Source organism: Poromitra crassiceps, assembly GCF_964638095.1.
Source record: "Poromitra crassiceps genome assembly, chromosome: 16".
NCBI lineage: Eukaryota > Metazoa > Chordata > Actinopteri > Beryciformes > Melamphaidae > Poromitra > Poromitra crassiceps.
Genome location: NC_139645.1, coordinates 12,826,221 through 12,844,566, shown reverse-complemented (window position 1 = coordinate 12,844,566; position 18,346 = coordinate 12,826,221). Strand labels below are relative to the sequence as shown.

General features: G+C 42.5%; 1 protein-coding gene across 1 annotated transcript; it reads right to left on the bottom strand.

Moving 5' to 3' along the window:
* Positions 1 to 3,609: 3,609 nt before the first annotated feature.
* Positions 3,610 to 15,420, bottom strand: kmt5b (lysine methyltransferase 5B). Its single transcript, XM_083652740.1, has 10 exons — positions 15,296 to 15,420; positions 11,670 to 11,982; positions 11,412 to 11,562; positions 10,716 to 10,881; positions 10,511 to 10,620; positions 9,166 to 9,332; positions 8,503 to 8,522; positions 8,238 to 8,374; positions 6,900 to 7,099; positions 3,610 to 5,146 (listed from the first exon to the last, which is right to left on the bottom strand). Exons 2-10 carry the CDS (start codon positions 11,890 to 11,892, stop codon positions 3,654 to 3,656), a joined length of 2,667 nt encoding a protein of 888 aa, XP_083508866.1. The 5' UTR covers positions 11,893 to 11,982; positions 15,296 to 15,420; the 3' UTR covers positions 3,610 to 3,653.
* Between the last annotated feature and the right edge of the window lie 2,926 nt (positions 15,421 to 18,346).

Here is an 18,346-nt window from a genome sequence, read left to right as displayed (position 1 = left end):
TTGAAAATGGCCATGCCAGTTTTCTGCCAAAATGTAGCCTAACTTTGGAGCACTATTTAGCCCCTTTCCTGACAAGATAGAATGAGATGTTTGGTACCGATGGATGCCTTAGATCTTCTAGTTTCATAGGATACCAATCGTCACTCTAGCCTGCTAGCCTCTGAAAGACAGTAATATCGGACACAGACGCATATTGTTCTAATTTCAACTGAGGTTGCAAAATATTAAACTGAGGGTGCAATGCATGCTCTTGAACCCCCGTAGAACTGGGCCTGTCACACACCCACACACATGCACGCACGTGCACACACACCCACATGCACACACACATGCACGCACGTGCACACACACACATGCACGCACGTGCACACACAGACATAGCAAGTAGGCTATAAATCAAACGTGAAAAAAAATGAGCCAACAAGGTCATGAGGCCATGTGTTGTTTCACTGTGACTTTAAGGAGATTCCACATTTCCTTTGACTTAACTGTAACTTAAGCATCATAATTAAGTGCCTAAGTGGCCGTGTCCACAGGAAGTGTTTTTTCAGCTGCCAGCGCCTTTCTGCAATTCATTCTGGATGGTAAGTTCGCTCTAGGAGCGCTCCTCTCCTCAGCACCGTGCCTGGGCCCAGTTGCACAAAACACCGTAGGTTCAGATTTCCCTTAAAGTCAGAGTTAAGGTGTCCATGAAATGAAATCGGCTGCACAAAACACCCTTAAAACTTCTCCATAAGCGTTAAACATTTTAAGGAAAACATAAGCACACGATTTAAGGGTGTTTTGTGCTTTGTTTTGTTTGGTCGAAAGAAAACTTCCCACATTAAACAAACTGTGGATTATCTTGAGTAATGATTTCTGGACACATTGCGGTTGAGTTTTTCAAATTGATTTGTTTTGTGATATCTAGACTTTAGCGAATTTATTTCTCCAATTTATTTCCACTCCACCTGACAAACTCAAACTAAACGCCAAATAACTACTGCTTCCGTCAGACTAATGAAAACAGTAGCGCTGATAGGCTACATTAGTTTGGTTTACAATAGGTTATTGGTATAAATGAATCATAACAATTTTAATTAATATAAATTAATGTGCTCGAGTGATCCCATCTTCTGTCACACAATGTTTCAAGATTTAGCAATTAGTACAATTTGACATCAACGTCCAGCACAACTCAAAACAGGCAGAAAACAAGAGTCACAAAGAAACTTTATATAGTTTTCAAGTATTCAAAACTGTTAAATAAGTACAAGATGTGTTCACATGATTTACATATTGGACAATATAAGCACTGCCCATTTTTAATTCTCTTTACATGTTTCCCACTACCCACGCAACACGCTAAAATGTCCGCAAACTATTCACATTTGTTTTTTGTTTTAAACTCAAATCAATTGGAAATCTCGACAGCTGTCTATTGGACAAAGACCACACAGACGGTACACCTGGACCAGTATACAGTGTAGAATGGAGACGTCCACGGAAGGAAAAAAAAAAAAGACAGATTTCGCCAGGTTCAGAAGTTCAGGTTCAGAACTGTGATTAGCTGCTGGTGATATGAACAGTACATATGAACAGAATAAAGTGGGTTTAACATTCAGCTCAGTTGATCCCTCGATCTATCGGGCAGTTCATTAACTTCCACAAACTAAAACAAACAAAATAATATACAGAAGGACTGACCTTGAGAAAAAAGAAAAAAAAAAAAGAAAGAAAAAGTGTTCCAATATTTCAACGGGGTAAAGTTGGCTTAGCATTTTCACTCTTCGTTAATTCATCGCGTTGGAAATTTGGTCTAAAATGTGTCCAAAAGCTCTTTGTTAAGGCACCTAATGCTGTTGTATGATAAGACAATTTTTCCACATTTAGCAAATGAAAAACTGAATGCAGATCCATTCCCATGAGAAAGAAAGAAAGCAGCAGATTGCAGCTACAGTAGGCTAGATATAACTGGTAAAATGGGTATTACTGATGGAGAGGGTTCGGCTCTGGGCCTATTGAAGTTAATGCTGCCATCATATATCAACTGAGAGTTACACAGTATAGGACAGGGCCTGGCAAATGGATGGTAAGGAAATAAAATAGCACCAAAAAGAGAAAAGAATATACAATTTTAAGCTCATGTGTAATTTTCAGAGAATACATAGTATTTTTTCCACCTCCAGTGTCAATGGACGCCACTTCTTCTAAAAAAATCTGTCAGAAAAAGAAAAAAAAGTGAGACTGAACTTGAATGAAAATGAATCTCAAATTGTACTGTGGGACCTGAGCCAGTCTTTCTGTACATTACTTTCGATCTCTTGATTACAGATTTATAATTGATACAGGCAACCTTTACATGTGTATTTGCTTTGATTTGGAGTCACCTACTTGAATGATTGTTAAAAGGCTTTAACCCATTGATACCTGATGCAGCATTTGTGTGTGTATCCCTTTAAGACCACGAACCGCGTTGACGCGGTTCGCGGTCTTAAAGGGATACACACACAAATGAGGGATATACACGCAAATGCGGCATCAGGTATCAATGGGTTAACTATCATGTGTGCCATGTTACCATTAAGACAGTAGTTTCAGGTAGTGAAATGCAATAACGCAAACATTGGTCCATTTATTCACTTTTGCTGAAGCGCGCGACTGTACTCAACTTTTCATTATAAAAATGTGTGCTTTTTACCTGTTGGGAGTTAGCTAAATTAGCAACTTAAATGTCATGACAATGCTGTGAATGAGCAGTTGGGGGAGTTGAATCACCCAAAAAAAACATTTGTAAAAAAATAAAATTATAATCATTTCTATTGCAATTATTCATTAACGTTATCAATCCATGCCAACTGCTAGAATACAGAAAACAGATTTGCTTAAAGTTTTAACGTCTTTCGAGACTCAGGCTCTACCGGACACGTGCTGAACTTGCAAAGGAAATGACGATCGACAAATTGTCTGAAATTAAGTGGTTTGTTTTCCGGGAAATTACTGGGATAATGAGAACATGGCACTTACTAACGAAACACACCGACTGATCTGATCAGATACCATCTCTGGACCAACCACTCCATACATCAAGTATGGTTTGCCACACAAATTACAAACCGAGACAAAAATAAAAAGTTGGATAAAAATCTGCCTATGAGACAGAGGGGATAGTCACCATACTGTACACTTTCTACAATATATCCATTTTCCATTATGAATATAACAAGTGCATTCACTTCAAGGAATAGTTGCACTTAAAACAAATCATCTCGTTTTTCACTTGACCGGGTCCTGCCAGATTAAGAGAGAAGTCAATGAGGGATACCTAGCCAATTCCCGCAGCTTGCGTTCAGCATAGTATATGCATGTCACAAGGCCAGAGAAATGGACTGGATGAGTTAACCTTTGCCTAGATTCCATGCCGTTTGTATTGATACGAACTCAAAACTACACTAGAAACCTTCTGATGAGTACAACTTAAGTGAACAACAGAGATTTGTTTTAGGTTAACAGCCCCCCTTTTAGTTTTTAATAACGTTCATTTTTAGATTCTTAATTTTTCAGCAACTTTTTTTGTTTTTAAATTACTGTACTTCTTTTACATCAACACAACAGTTGATTAGTGAGTCATCTTTATTTACAGGAACAGGTGGGAGTGATGAGCTCCACACAGCTTATGCATTGAGCCTCAGGGACTGATCCTCTCTCCTCCTGGAGGAGATATCGATGTCTATGGAGTCTTTGCCCACAATCAGTCGGAGGCGCTTTGCTGGAGGGAGTGGAATGAAATCGTCTTCAAATTCATTGTCAAAGTAGTCATCCTCATCATCATCATCATCATCATCATCATCATCCCCTTCCTCTTCGTCGTCCTCTTCAGATGAAGAGTCCGCCATGGCCGTTTGGGTCCGGTGGCCGCCGTTCCTCGCCTCCAGACTCTGGCCCATGTCCCCGTTGTAGGAGATGTGCTCCGCCTTGGTCTGGGGTGTTCTCCGTCCGTCGTCCTCTCTCTTGAGCTGGATCTTCAGCTTGGTGGAGCTATTGTGGCCCGCGGGGGGGAACCCATTGTTCAGTTTGGCTACATAGGAGGTGCCCTTGTCTTTGTCGTGGTCCTTGCTGAACTTGATGCTGATCTTGCTGGAGGAGGCGGAGCTCACCGTGGGCACCGACGCGCTGGAGGAGCCGACGGCGTCACCGGCGTCGTTGGTCTTGCTGCTGCTGCTGTCCCTCCGCCGGCGGAGCGTCAGCTTGGGGATGCCCGTGCTGTTCTCCAGGATCAGCTGCGCGTCGTAGCGCGTGATCTGGCGCTTCTTCTTGCCCTTGCCCTGTGACCGGCAGCCGCTCTTCCCCTTGTCCCTGCGGAGGGACTTGCTGCCGTTGGCGACCCCGTTGTAGTCCCTGTGTCGGTCGGAGAAGCCCAGCAGCATGTTCCCGCAGTCCGTGAAGTTGGTGGCGTGCCCGGCGGCCGCCACCGCCACCGGCAGGAACGGCTCGCCGTACGAGTCCTCGCATTTGATCGTCCTCTCGGGCCGGGAACGTCGCGCCGCCCGTTTGCGGCTGCCGCAGCTTCCTCTTCTGATGTCCAGCGCCGGCTGCTCCAGTCCTAACCCGTGGTGGAGATACTCCTCCATGTCGGCCGGCTCCGTTTTGATGACCACGCCGCCAGGGACCGGGCTCAGGCCGTCCAGAGCGCCGGGCTCCAGCTTCACTCCGGCTGCACTCTCCTGGGCTTTGACGAGGGTCCTAGTGGACCTGCGAGTTCTGTACGTGGACGACGGGCTGCCCTCACAGCCTTGCAGGTTGGTGTTCTCCTTGGCGGCGTGACGGGTCAGGCAGCCCCGCTGGCCCAGTGTCTGCTGCCCCTGTGCATCTTTCTCCTTCTTGACGGCCACGCCTTTGCACAGCGACACCTTCGACTCCCTGAGACCCAGCCGGCAAGTCTCCCCTTTGGCCAACGCCTTGGGCTCTGCGCCCCGCCTGCGACTCCGCAACTGGACTTGGCTTAGTGAAGGCTTGGATTGGGATTTTAGTCTCTTTGGTACCCTGTTATTGTTTATGTGACCTTGTTTAGAAGGTGAGGTAGAGGTAAGAGCTCTCGAAAGAGTCTGTCTGCTTTGAGTCCTGGATTTACTGAACTTCATGCCAGGGGAAGTTCTTTTTCTTACAGCTAGAGGGAAGAGAGGAGATGTGGCTTGTTACATAGCATTTTTTCCAAAAAATACAATACAAATCCTCACATCTGCCTGTTATGAACACGTTATGATCATTGTTAACTTAACATGCAACAATTTAGAAATGATGCTGGCCAAAAAACTGCATTAGCATGGCCCTATCAATTTGTTTTTACATTTTTCTGTGTATCACAATTAACACTATAAGGTTTTATACAACTCAATAATACCATTACCCAACCCTAGTTTTGTTCTGTTGGTCCATGTATCTACTGTTCTAATAAGCATACAGCACATTATCATTGTGAGTGCCGATATCATGCGTCTGAGCTTAGAATCATTTCAACTGCTAAATCTAATCCCGATACCAAAGCATTGATCTATCAGGAAGGGCAACAAGTCTTTACCCAGAACTAGACGACTAGATGAATACACGCACACAATCCAACAAACACCTCTGCTCCCCACGAACATGTCCACATTCAATTATCATTGTCAGGTGAAAACCTTGTTTCTCAACTTTTCAAGAATTAAGAATAACAGCCCTATTTTTTAGCCTGGCCACCAAGCATTTTTGAGGTTTCCCAATGGGTTTTAAAAGTTGCATTAGACCAAGGGTCGTGGAACTTTCTCAACACATAGTATGTGTGTTATATATGGTATCACATAGTATATGTGTTATATATGGTATCACATAGTATATGTGTTATATATGGTATGCATTTCTTCATTTTATGTCAAAACATGAAAATTACCACTTACAGGTTTTCACCCGACACTGATGATACGTTTCTCTACTTTTATTCTGATCGTTTCCATTTCCACAACAGTTTTGCCCCGAAGCCTTAAAATCCTGCTCATGGCTCTGTTCCATTCATAAACCCAGATTCGAGAATTTGGCCAGTGATTCCATACGATTGAAAACACATGGTCTTTTAACTGGCTGTATGGCAGAAAGTAATAACTCTATCCCCTTATGTAATGTTGCATTACCTACAGTATGTAAGAGAAAAAGAGCACAGTGTGAGGTGATGGCTAAGCCTGTAATTATAGTCTATAGCCAAATAAATATCAGACGAGGCTTATGGAAAAAGCACAGCAAATGTAGTTCTCTACAGCAGTGTTTGTAAGTTACTAGTTTTTACAGGTTTTCCAATCTGAAATACACCGGGTGCTAGTTGCATCACATGATTTGAAGATCATCCAAAAATCAACAAGAATGTTAGGATTGTGACGAGTGATTCGGTTAAGAATCGTAAGAGGAAATGGCGTTAGAAGGGTTCATTCCCATCAAACCCCACTATCCTATGTGTTGACAGGGCAAGCTGTAGTCTAAACTGGGAGTGAATCGTCTGTTTGACATACCGACTCATCTTAAATTAACTTATGCTACTGAGATGGAGCAATTCAACGGATGACATTGCCGACTGCAGTTCTGAGCAGGTACTCAAATCTCAACATTACATTTTCAAATAATCTTTCCAACTTCACATTTTTTTTCCTCGTCATGGATTAACTCGTGTGGCGCTTTTGTTACAAAACAACTTCATAGGCCATATCCAAAGCATTTTACATTACTGTGAAAGTGTGAATGCATTAAATGTTTGGCATGTAGGATCTGAACCCTACCCCTTGTTGTGGAAGCACCATGGAGTTTTAGATCACATTTTGAAGGGGCTCTTACATGGATGCGTTTTATTTTGAAGGGGCTCTTAGTACATGGATGTTTTATTTTGAAGGGGGTCTTACATGGATGTGTTTTTGGCATTTCCTGAGAGTCGACGTCGGTGTGGGAGCCCACAGAGTGGCTGTCCGAGCTCCTGCTGCCCTCCCCTAGTTTCTTCAGCCTGTTGAGACGCTTGTCTGTCTCCCGCAGCCCGTACTTGCTGTTGATCACTGGCACTTCCACTGGCAGCCCAGCTTTGGATTTGAAAGCACCAGTCCCTCGTCTGCAAAACATACAACAATACCGGTACTATTATCATCATAAACTCTCTACTTCCGCTTTCCAGGCAACAACTTCATCATTTTTAAAAAGCAAGAGACATGCCATGTCAATTTGAATTATCTGATAGATTGGGAAAACAATATATTGTATATAGGTAGTAGCTATCAGTTATTTCAGCTTTACTTGCCGAGATACCTAAGGTATACCTAAGGTTCATATTTATGGGCAAGTGTTAAGGTAAATTCCATTCTATTGCTCAAAGTGAGAGATCAATCAAGGATATGATTACTTTAATTTTTTTTTAATCCCTTTTCTACCAATTGTACTTTGCCAATCATCCTCTGCCTAAGCAGTCCCAGTCGTTGTTCCACCCCCTCTGCCGAAATGGTCAGGGTGTAGACTCTCACATGCCGCCGCTTCTTTTCACCTATTTCCCCCCAGTTCCCGTTCCTTCTGAACAGACACCCCGATCGACCAGAGGAGGCGCTAGTGCAGCGACCAGGACACGTACCCTTGTCCTCCCGCAGTCTGCAGACCCTAGCAAAATCAATGTGATGCACAACTCAAGAGTCCACAGTAGTACTTGACTTTGTTACAAGCACAAATGTAAGATCTCATGTGGCCCACAAGGCTATACAGTAGCTGTTGAGCAAACTGAGCTACATTCGTTTTCCTACAGGGACACCTGCCGTTTTAATAGTATTAGTTTCCCCCCCGAATAACACATGACTTATTATTCACATCCTAAACAGAGGAGGACGAACAGCTGGAAGACAAATGGGAGAAATGGACAATATTCAAATCCCAAAACAGCGACGAAGATAACAAACAAACAGACGATTGACGGACTCACTGGATGAAAAGGAAAGCATGAACGTAGCACCCAAACAGTAATTTTCTTTGTCATTTTCTTTTTCTTATAATTATGTATGTCTTTTATGTATAAGTCTTGTCCATTTTATGTATACTTGTTCGGAAAATGAAACTCAATAAAAATTAAAGTGTAAAAAAACAAACAGAGGAGGATGTCCAGAGCTTTTCAGGATGTTTTGGATATATTCTACCCCAAGGTACATAATGTGTTCTTCTGATAGTGCTGCGTCTGATTGTTATGAACTCATTAAAGATATAACACCCACCGTTCGCATGTATAGCATTCACAAAATTCATTGTTTTCCCCGAAAAAACCATCTCCGTAGTAACAGGAGATTTCCTCTCCCGGCTCAATGTCCCTCAAAACCTTCACACAGGCTGTGTCCCGTCCTGTTGATACAAACTAAAGAAGAAGAAGAAGAAGAAAAATCTGTGAGTTTATTTACTATGAGTTTATTTACTGAGTTTCCACATTCAACAATAACTAAGCAAGTGAGACCCAATGGTTTCTACCCCTTTTAAGAAACCTACCTTGCAATTTGGCCGGCAATCTGGAAAGAAATTGGAGAGGACGGGGGGGACAGAGAGAGAAAAAAATAAATCAACTCAATATCCTAATTGGCACAATGTAGGACTAGTGTAGGGATGCACGATATATCGGCAATCATATCGGTATCGGCCGATGTTGGTCATTTTTTAACATATCGGTCATATCGGTATCGGTCAGATGTTGCAATGTTAATATCGGTTATCATTATCAGCCAAATTCTTCACATTGATATGAAATAATGCAGTAAATCTATGATTTATGGGCTTTTCCAAAGGCTTTGCAAATAAAGAAATGCATAACTTTTTCAAATTCAGTGTTAACATGTGTTTTTCAGTATGTACAAAATGTGATGATCATAAAAATGTGGTTTTATACAGATCATATCGACATCGGTAAATATCGGTCATCGGCCATAACAGCAATGTTAATATGGGTTATCGGCATCGGCCAAAATTTTCATATCGGTGCATCCCTAGACTAGTGGAATAAAAAAATATGACTGAAGGGAGCAAAAACTCCCAAACAATACATTACATATTTAAATTACTTTTCCAAAGAGAAAAATCCTCCAGATTCATGGCATCTCATTTTTGTCGTTACAGCAATCAATAAGGACAATCACTGGAGACTATAAAAACTACTACCGTGATTGATGAAGGCTGCTGGGCCGAGCCAGAGTTGAGCACAGTTCTTGCGGGTGGAGTACATGACACTGAAGTCGTTCTCTCCGTGCCGAAGCAGCATGTTCTCCTCGCTCTCTGAAAGCTCCGCAATGCATCCCACCAGGTACTCAATCTTATCATTTCGTTTCCTGAAAGACAATGTAAAGTAACGGGTGGGTTTCTGATTTGCCCCCATTTTCTCCCCAGTTGTACTTGGCCAATTTCCGCCTGCTGCCCCCGGTCGCTGCTCCACCCCCTCTGCCGATCTGGGGAGAGCCGTAGACTAGCACCATGCTTCCTCTGACACATGCGCAGTCGCTAGCCGCCGCTTCTTTTCACCCAACAGCGGGGAGCTTCACTGGCAGGATGTAGCATGTGGGAGGATCACGCTATTCCCACCGGTTCCCTTCCGCCCCGACCAAGGAGGCACTAGTGCAGCGACCAGGACACATACCCTCAATCTGGCTTCCCACCCGCAGACTAGAGCTGTCAAAGAATATTCTGGATTCAAATATATATTCTAACATAAAAATTAAAATATTTGAATATGAAAATTAATATTAGATTTTTTTATTTTTTTATTTACATTTAACCAGGTAAAAAAACCTGGCCAAAAGGGCAACATAAAAACATACAGCGTTTGCCTGGTTATTTAAAAACATTACAAAAGTGTAGGCTACTACTGTATTAGTACTGACTGAATAAATATGAAAAAAAATTATGTTTATGTTGGGGGAAATGTTGATACCAAGTAGTTATATAAGCTCTCTGGTTGTATTGGTTTGTCTTGCCACACACACAAAAAAAAAATATTTGAATATATTCAAATGATTATGTTTTGTTTAGAGGAAATATTCGAATATAATTTTGGGACAATTTTGACATCCCTACTGCAGACACAGCCAATCGTGCCTGTATGGACACCCGACCAAGCCGGAGGTAACACGGGGGGCGTGAACCTCGTAGGCACGTAGGCAGGTGCATCTCCATCATCACAAGTTGTGTAGCAATAAAGAAACGCAAAACAAAGTAAAGCGCTAAAAGGACACAGGGCACAAAATTAGCAATGGTCACCAGCCAAATGCTGTTAAAAAATGCTAGTAGATTTGCTTCACTCACCAGCCAAAACAATAATGGTAAACTATTGAGTGGCTGGTGAAATTGGAACATTCACTAGCCATTTGGCTGGTGGACAAAAAGTTAATTTTGGACCCTGACAGGACATATAGATTTGAGTACAGGACGTAGAGAGGGGAGTCAAATACACATATAGCAGATGAGGGCTGAGGGAAGATGTCCAAAATGACAGATGATCGTATGTCCTCACCACTCCTTTGTTGCCACAATTTTCGCTCCGTTCTGCTCTGATGAATATCGATTACACGGGAGAATCTCAAAGCCGCTGTCAGTGGCAAACATCCGGAGATAGACAAACACCTGCACGTAAATATGAAGTTAGTGACCGTTTTGATTCACCGGGACGCTACAAATGCCCGGATGATTTGACAGAGACGGCATCTCGTCTCACGTACGTGCTGTTTGAAGAGCTTCTCCTGGGCTTTCGTCTTATGGAGGAAGTGATGTCGCGACCAGTCTCCTGATGTCAGCGCTCTGAAACCTTTCTCCAAGTTGTCATGTTTCTTGAAGCGCTCGATGATCTCCTTCAGCTCCTCTTGCCTTCCCTTGATTGGTCGAAATCTGTGGTGGCACAGGAATGGAACAAAACACATTAGGGCTGGGTAAATTATATATATATATATATTCATTTGAAGGAACTGATATGGATTCAGAAATCCCAATATTGATCTTTTAATATAATGCCTTTTCCCGTGGATGCTTGAAGCTTTAACCCCGTTAAGACTCTCGTGGTTCTTAGCGCAACGAGATCTCGTAAACATCTGTAAAGATTAATATTTTTAATAATGCACCAGGTTAGAGGGTTCCTTGTACAATTTTCATATCCAAGCAAAATTGGTATTGTACCTGAAAATATCGATATCGAATCAGAAATAGAATCGAAACCTTGTGTATCGATCGGAATCATATCGGGGAAATCCGTGGCGATACGCAGCCCTACAACACGTTTACAAACATGAAAATTCGAAATGAAATTCAGTGTACTCTTAAAACCAATTCTCCTCTGGGGGAACGCAAGGGTTAGAGTTAGATAACAGTTACATCACCGCTTGGCAGACCCATTTCTCAAAACTGTGTGGGAGTCCACTGACCTGGTGTTCATTTTGTGAGTTTGAAAGCCCAGGTACGGGTCCAGGATGAGGCTTGTGGTCAGATCATCGTTCTCACACAGCTCCTTCGCCGTCATTCCTGAGGAGGGCACATAACGCCTCTCTGCCTCCAGGCTGGCCGCAGTAGTGAACCCTGCAAAAAAAAATATATAAAATAAAAAAACAAAACATAACTTTATATTGACGTGTGCAACTGTTGGTGAGCCATTAAGTTTGGAAACATCAAAACAGCCCACTCACTACTGCTACATCTTCGGCTACTGGGGTGGTTCCTGCTGGGGCGCAGGGACACCCGCTGTGGGTGCTGAGAGCGAGTCTGGCTCTGGCTCACAGGCTGCAGGGACACCCGCTGTGGGTGCTGAGAGCGGGTCTGGCTCTGGCTCACGGGCTGCTCACTGGTAAACTTGCTTCCGTGTCGCCTGCCATTGAACACCATGTTCTTGGATTCGCCCAGCCACTTCATGCCCGCAAGCCCCCTGGTCCAGTTGCATTTAGTCTCCGAGGTGGAAGGGACACTCTCGAGTGGGGAAGACCGGGGCCTAGCGTTTGAAACCTGGAGGCAGAGTGGAAATCACCTACATTACTCAGCTGAACAGTGAAGACGGATCGTTGCTTCTTCTACATGGAGAGAAGAATACACAACGCAATGGGAAGGACATTTGGTTGTTGTGTTAAAGGCTCAATCAGAAAAGATTACGTTTTTTTGTGGTGATTTTTTTTATGGAGAAAACAATTACCGTACATTTAGCTGTACAGGGATTCAATTTTGAAAGAAAAAAATCCTTGATTGAGGTTTACTTGTGGACTACTTCAGTCTAAACGGTGCCGTTTTACAATCTCGTATTGCACTTTATCCTGATCCTTGTGTTGAAAGGAAGAAAGATGAAAAAAATTCTGCTTTTGGAAAGTTCCACCAATTAACGAGAAGCTATGCTGCTGCATCTGTCGTGGGAATTTTCTCTCAGGAACAAACACAATCAGGAGACTCTCCACTCTGACTGCTTTATACAATAGCTTCACAACTTGTTAAGCACAAAGATGATGCATTGCAACTTACAAAGCCCCTAGATTGGTAGAAGCTCTATAGAAACAATTTCTTGTAGAAGAAACCCACATTTGTACAGCCATTTTCTCAAGTTTATTTCAATGTGTTGTCACCTGAGCGTCCTGCATGGAGGCCAGTGTAGGAAATAAATAAATAAATATATTATAATTTTGGGGGCCACTGTCTTTTTTTTTTTTACATTTACAAAAATAAATGGGGGGGGGGCACTTAAAAAAGTATTTGGTGCATAAAGTTGCAAACGCATAGTGTGATCAACAGCGCCGTTTGTGTGTCTTCTTCGCTTTCTTCTGGCAACCAGCTTGCAGGTGCTGAGTGTGTGTTAGACAGGGATCCAAACTCATGCAGAGTGAAAAAGGTGACAGGTACACAAAACCACTCAGAAATCATTCACTTAAGTGCCCTATTTTGGGATAAAAAAGGTGACTGTCACCTAAAAGCGACTAGTTCGCATCCCTGGTTATGGAAATGGAAATGAAATTAATTGAATGAAAAGAAAAGTATCACAATCGCAGGGGCAATCTTTCAATTTTTCTGGATCATGGATTTTGGGGGCATTCTGAGATTTCTTGGGGCATTTTTGCCCTTGCCCCTGGCTAAATTCCTACACTGATGGGAGACAGCAGGAAAACTAAAGGTTAGAGAAACAGGTCTGTGACAACAAGTTTGGCAGTTCAAACCCTTGAGCTGAAAAATCTGGGCAGAGAAACCAATGAGTTACACTCGCTCACCTCCCTCAGCAACTACCGTACCACCAATCCAACCCAGAGCAAGGCATTTAAACGTCAACTGCTCCAGTGGAACTGGTCAATATTATAAGACTGTGGCTGTACAGAGCATCTCCCAGGTGTAAAGTTGTGTAACTGAATTTATTTATTTATTTTTATTTCACCAGGGTGGATCCTTGAGATCCGGCTCTCTTTTTCAAGGATGCCCTGATTACAGAAATACAACAAATACAATTTATAAAACAATAAAAAATTAACATGAATGGACATGAAAGCCATGTCCAGTAAATCGATTCTACTGATAAACAAAGAATATTTACTGTAAATCATTTCTATTGCCAATGCAATAGAGAATCTTTCCATTCACAACACCCCCCCCCCCCCCCCCCCCCGTTTCTGATTGCTCAATGTCCCCCAGTTCAGACAGTTCATAAAACTTAATTTAGTCAAAAGAGGGAAGAGGTACAGTATGAGGATGTGGAAATATATGTAATAATTATATGCCAATATTAAATAAATTGTATGCATTCAAGGCACAAATTCCATTGTCAATTAATATTAGGTTAGAAAAGACGTTTACCCAATTTAACATGACTTCCTGTAGTACAAACCACACCCACTTGCGGAGTTCTATCCGAATACAGACAGATAATTTTGTTTCCCAGTAAAAGACAATCCACTGGTGTTTTAATTTACACCGTGGGTAGTGTCTGGCCAAAACAGAACAGAAACGGTCCTGCAGCGCCACTTAGTGGTAAGATGAAATAATGCTTTGGCTTTACGTCAAATGCAATGGTATCGTTTTGATTGCCATGATCCATGCATAGAAATTATGGCTTGATTAATTTATGGACTGCATAATCGCATAAACCCCCCTCCTATCATGTTTATACATTGACCATGTTAATCGTTCGGGTTGGGTTTTTCAAGATACAAATGCGTCGTCACATCGGACACCAGAAGACGCATACCAATATTCTAGCTCAAATGCTAGCCACAATAAACGCAACATGCCACAGAGCTCAAGTTGCGGAAACCCGGAAGGCCATGCCGATAACTAGGGTCCAACCACGGCCTCAGCTAACGTTATTAGCTTAGCTTGCATTGTTTGCTAACAAATGCCGTCTCTCCACCCATCCACTTCGTTAGCATGCAGCGAAAGCCGGCGATTTGCTATGGCCATCTGTAGCTAACGTTGGGTAGCAAGTGTACAGAATCGCTAACGTTAATTAACATGTAACAACGTTACTTTAAAACAAAGAATGAAAACGTAATAGAAGGCTACATGATATTAACTAGCCAATGTTAAAAGTTAAACATAATAGCTACGTCAACGTTACCCCCACATTTCAGACTGCCTCCAAGTATGCCATCAAGCAAGGAAACAACGAAGTTAGTTAACTGTCCACAAATTAAACACAGCTAACCTGCGTTAACGGCCTACGTTTGCTAATAGTTGTCCCCCGCTGGAAACCCGTGCAACTTAAAGAATTACGTTAGCTAGCGCTAAGTGTGGCAATAGCTAGCATCAACCGATACCAGCTGAAAAGCTAACGTTACTGGCTAGCTTCGCCCAACGTTAGCCAGCACAGCTAATATAACACATATCGCAACGCAATTCACGATTTTTCACGTTAACGAATCCATTCATATTCAACGACGACAGCTGATTTCAGACCAAGAGCTCACGTTATCCGATAACAGCTAACTAAAGTATACATTTCATCCCAGCGACTAGCGTACAAACCTGCCCATCCAGTGAACCACAGAAGATAACGTTAGCTAACATTAGCTAGCTTCGGGTGTTTTTAGGGTGTTTGATGGGGAAGCCATTAGCTAACTGGCTAGCTGTCTCGTTTGTAAGCAAATCGGGGTTAGTTTACCCAACTATATCATTATAGCTACGATGTATGATAGCTATTGGAACGAGCAAATGGGTCGCTCGTTGTATGCAACGTTATTTAACATAATGTATAACGTTACCTTGACATTAAACTGAAAGCATTTTCACGCGTTGATAAAGTGGTACATGTCTTGGATCGATAAGAGAAACAAAACAAACACAGAATACTTACTAAGTGTTTCTTCTGAAACAGAAAAAATCCCTAAACAAAACGCTAGTCCTTACAGCAATCCGATTTTGGCACGACACCCTAAATGAAAATGTCACAGGAAAGACATTTTTATATAGAAATTAAACATTAAAATTCAAGATGGCGGCTAGCATAGGAGCGAGAGAGAGAAAGGCGCAGCACAGCCATCGGAAAGAAATAGACCCACTAAATACGCAACCGTTCTCGCCCTAAAGGAGCAAAACGACTACGATACTTCAGGGCAGAAACTGAAATCAGTTAATTACAGTGAAGTGTGTGTTGTTTATTTGAAAAAGCGACGCAGTTCTTCTGTTAGTTTGTACAAAAAAATTGTCGGATGTACACAAAAGTAGTGCTGCATAAACAAACCTCTTTACGCTTCCTAAAAGAATCCAACGGCAGTGGGCAGACAACAGTGGGTTCTGCCTGTTCCACACAGAACCACACTAGAACAAGTGAACTGCTAACATCTAGCTACTATTATACCCACGGGAGACTATATAGTGACTTTCCCCTTTACTGTACTAGTAGCAGTACTGTTCCCCCTTCAGAGATTACCCTTTGCGGTGGCACTCTCTAATCTCGAGTGCAGTTCAGTTCAAAGCTGTCTGTGTGAAAAGAGTTGAATAATGTATCTCAAATTTAAACGAAAGGATTATCAATGTTATGCTTTCTTTATCTTGCTCTTTTGCACGAGAGGAAGCGGGTGAAAACGGAATCCCGCTTGTATTGTTTTGGTAAAGCTGATTCTGTACCCACCTGCATCAGCAAAAGCTCGCCATGCTAATGCTAAATGACTGTGTGTGTGTGTGTGTGTGTGTGTGTGTGTGTGTAGACTGAAATATTGCCAGCATGGATTCTCCCTTTAATCCCTCATCATTATACCAAGAAATTCTTGGCCCTAAGTATCACGGTGGGGGAAAAAAAAATCAGATACTGGCAAAATGTACCTGTGTCAAATAGGTATAGGTTACAGTAGTAGTAGGCTACTACTAGCCTACTGGGCTGCTACTACTACTAATAATAATAACAGCATTACATTATGCCAATTAATATAGGCTAATTAAGCATAGGCTAGCCCAGTGGTTATCAACCTGGGGGTCGGGACCACCCAGGGGGGGTCGCAAGATTATTGGAGTGTGGGGGTGGGGGGTGTCACGGGATGATTGTCAAAAGAGAAAAAAAAAGATTATTCTCCCATCATGATTAAATCTCCCATACCAATGATTTAATGTAGCCTATTATAAAGCTATATAAACTATAAAAACTATTTCAGTGAGTGAGTGAAATCAGTGCGTGAATGCGTGCGCACTGTCGTTGGGTTGGGTAGTGGTGGGAGGGGGGGTCGCAAACCCCAGCCTAAAGTTTTTTGGGGGTCGCGGCTCAAAAAGGTTGAGAACCAATGGGCTATCCCATAGGCTGATTCCTTTGTTTTTTTCTGCCAATATTTTATTTTGCAGTTTTTAGAACATGAACAAAAACAGGCTCAGACAAAGTATAGTAGTCAACATTTCAATGTGCGTGATGCTACCAGCCACGTCAAATGCCTATGTGCTAGAGATGTGTGTGTTATCCCATGCAAGGGGTCCATGATAAGTCAGCTGGGTGAGTTATTTGTCACTTTTAACCTAATCTAAGTAGGCTAGAAACGGGTCCCACGTCCCAGGTAGTTGAGAATGTCTTAAGTGAATTGGTCCTCAGGAACCCAGAGTTTCTCCATACATATAACCGAGACCATGTCCGTCAGCCACAGCTGGAAGGAAGGTGAGGGGGACTTCCACTCCTTCAGAATAAGTCTCTTGGCGACAGTCGTCGTGTGCGTCAGAGACTGTTGTACAGCCGTAGGGAGGAGCAGAGAGGATTGCGAGCAGCCGAAGATGGCGAGTTCCGCCTCCGGCTGAAGGGTTATTTTATAGGCCTTAGAGTACTAATATTTTGGCCCAGAATCCAGATAGTGAATGTTGTATAAAATTGAAGTTCCATTGATTGGCATTTAATAATCAATAAGCTATAATTGCATACACATCACATTTGACATACGCTTTATACTGTAAGGCAGGAAAAGAGGAGGGAGAGAGAGGAGGGGTGAATACTCTGACTTGGAGGCTACACGGCTGCCTGTCTGTATCAGCAAGCGTTCCTGTCTCATGGTCATTGTCATGCTGAGTTTTCTGAAGGCCAGTAGAGTAGAGGGGAGAAATCTCCTCTTATGTATGTGCATCTCCATTATGATGTGTTGATAACTAATAACTCATACCAATACAATGTGTATGCAATTATAGCTTATTGATTATGAAATGCCAATCAATGGAACTTCAATTGTATACAACAGTGAAGGTCAAAACCAAAAAGTGTACCCTCTACCACCTGTCACCTATCACATAGTGGTGAGACGGAAGGGTAGATCTTGTCCAACCTAGACTTGGAATAATGAAGACGATGCGTGACTTTAAATTGGATCAGCATGGTGTCTGCTGTTAATTGAGCAGAGTTGGACCACAGACAGACTCCTGTCCCATATAATTTCAGACTCTTCTCTCTGGCCTATGCTATGGACTTCTCCTCCGATGCACCTGTCCACAAGACCCTGAAGGTGTGCATTAGCTTCTATTGTCACTGAATTAATTATATGTCAGTGGTTCTCAACCTGTGGTATGGGTACCACTGGTGGTGGTACGCAGGGGCTCCCTGCCTCTCATACGTTCATATGGTGGCAATTTCTGAGGTGGTACTTGGTAAAGGATGAGAACCACTGTATATCTGATTGCTCTGTCAATATGAGGCCTGCTCACTTATTTGATGACCGTTGAACATTATGTGACAAATTACTGTTAGGTGTTTATGCATGACTATATTCACAGTTGCAAGTTACCATCAAGATTTACATTCAACAAATAAAAAGACAAATGTTCAGGGAAATATATGCTACTGTTTTGTGATGCAGCCTATTAAGTACCCGGAGATGACACTTCCTCCATGGTTTGGAGTTTCTCCCATCTGCATCGACTTTAGGACCCCTGAGGTAAGCAACAC

Coding starts and splice junctions, on each gene's coding strand:
- kmt5b (XM_083652740.1), bottom strand. CDS start 11,892: ATGAAGTGGCTGGGCGAATCCAAGAACATGGTGTTCAATGGCAGGCGA. Junction 11,563..11,669: donor TAGCCGAAGATGTAGCAGTA/GTGAGTGGGCTG, acceptor TTTTTTTTGCAG/GGTTCACTACTGCGGCCAGC. Junction 8,375..8,502: donor ATTGCCGGCCAAATTGCAAG/GTAGGTTTCTTA, acceptor CTTCTTCTTTAG/TTTGTATCAACAGGACGGGA.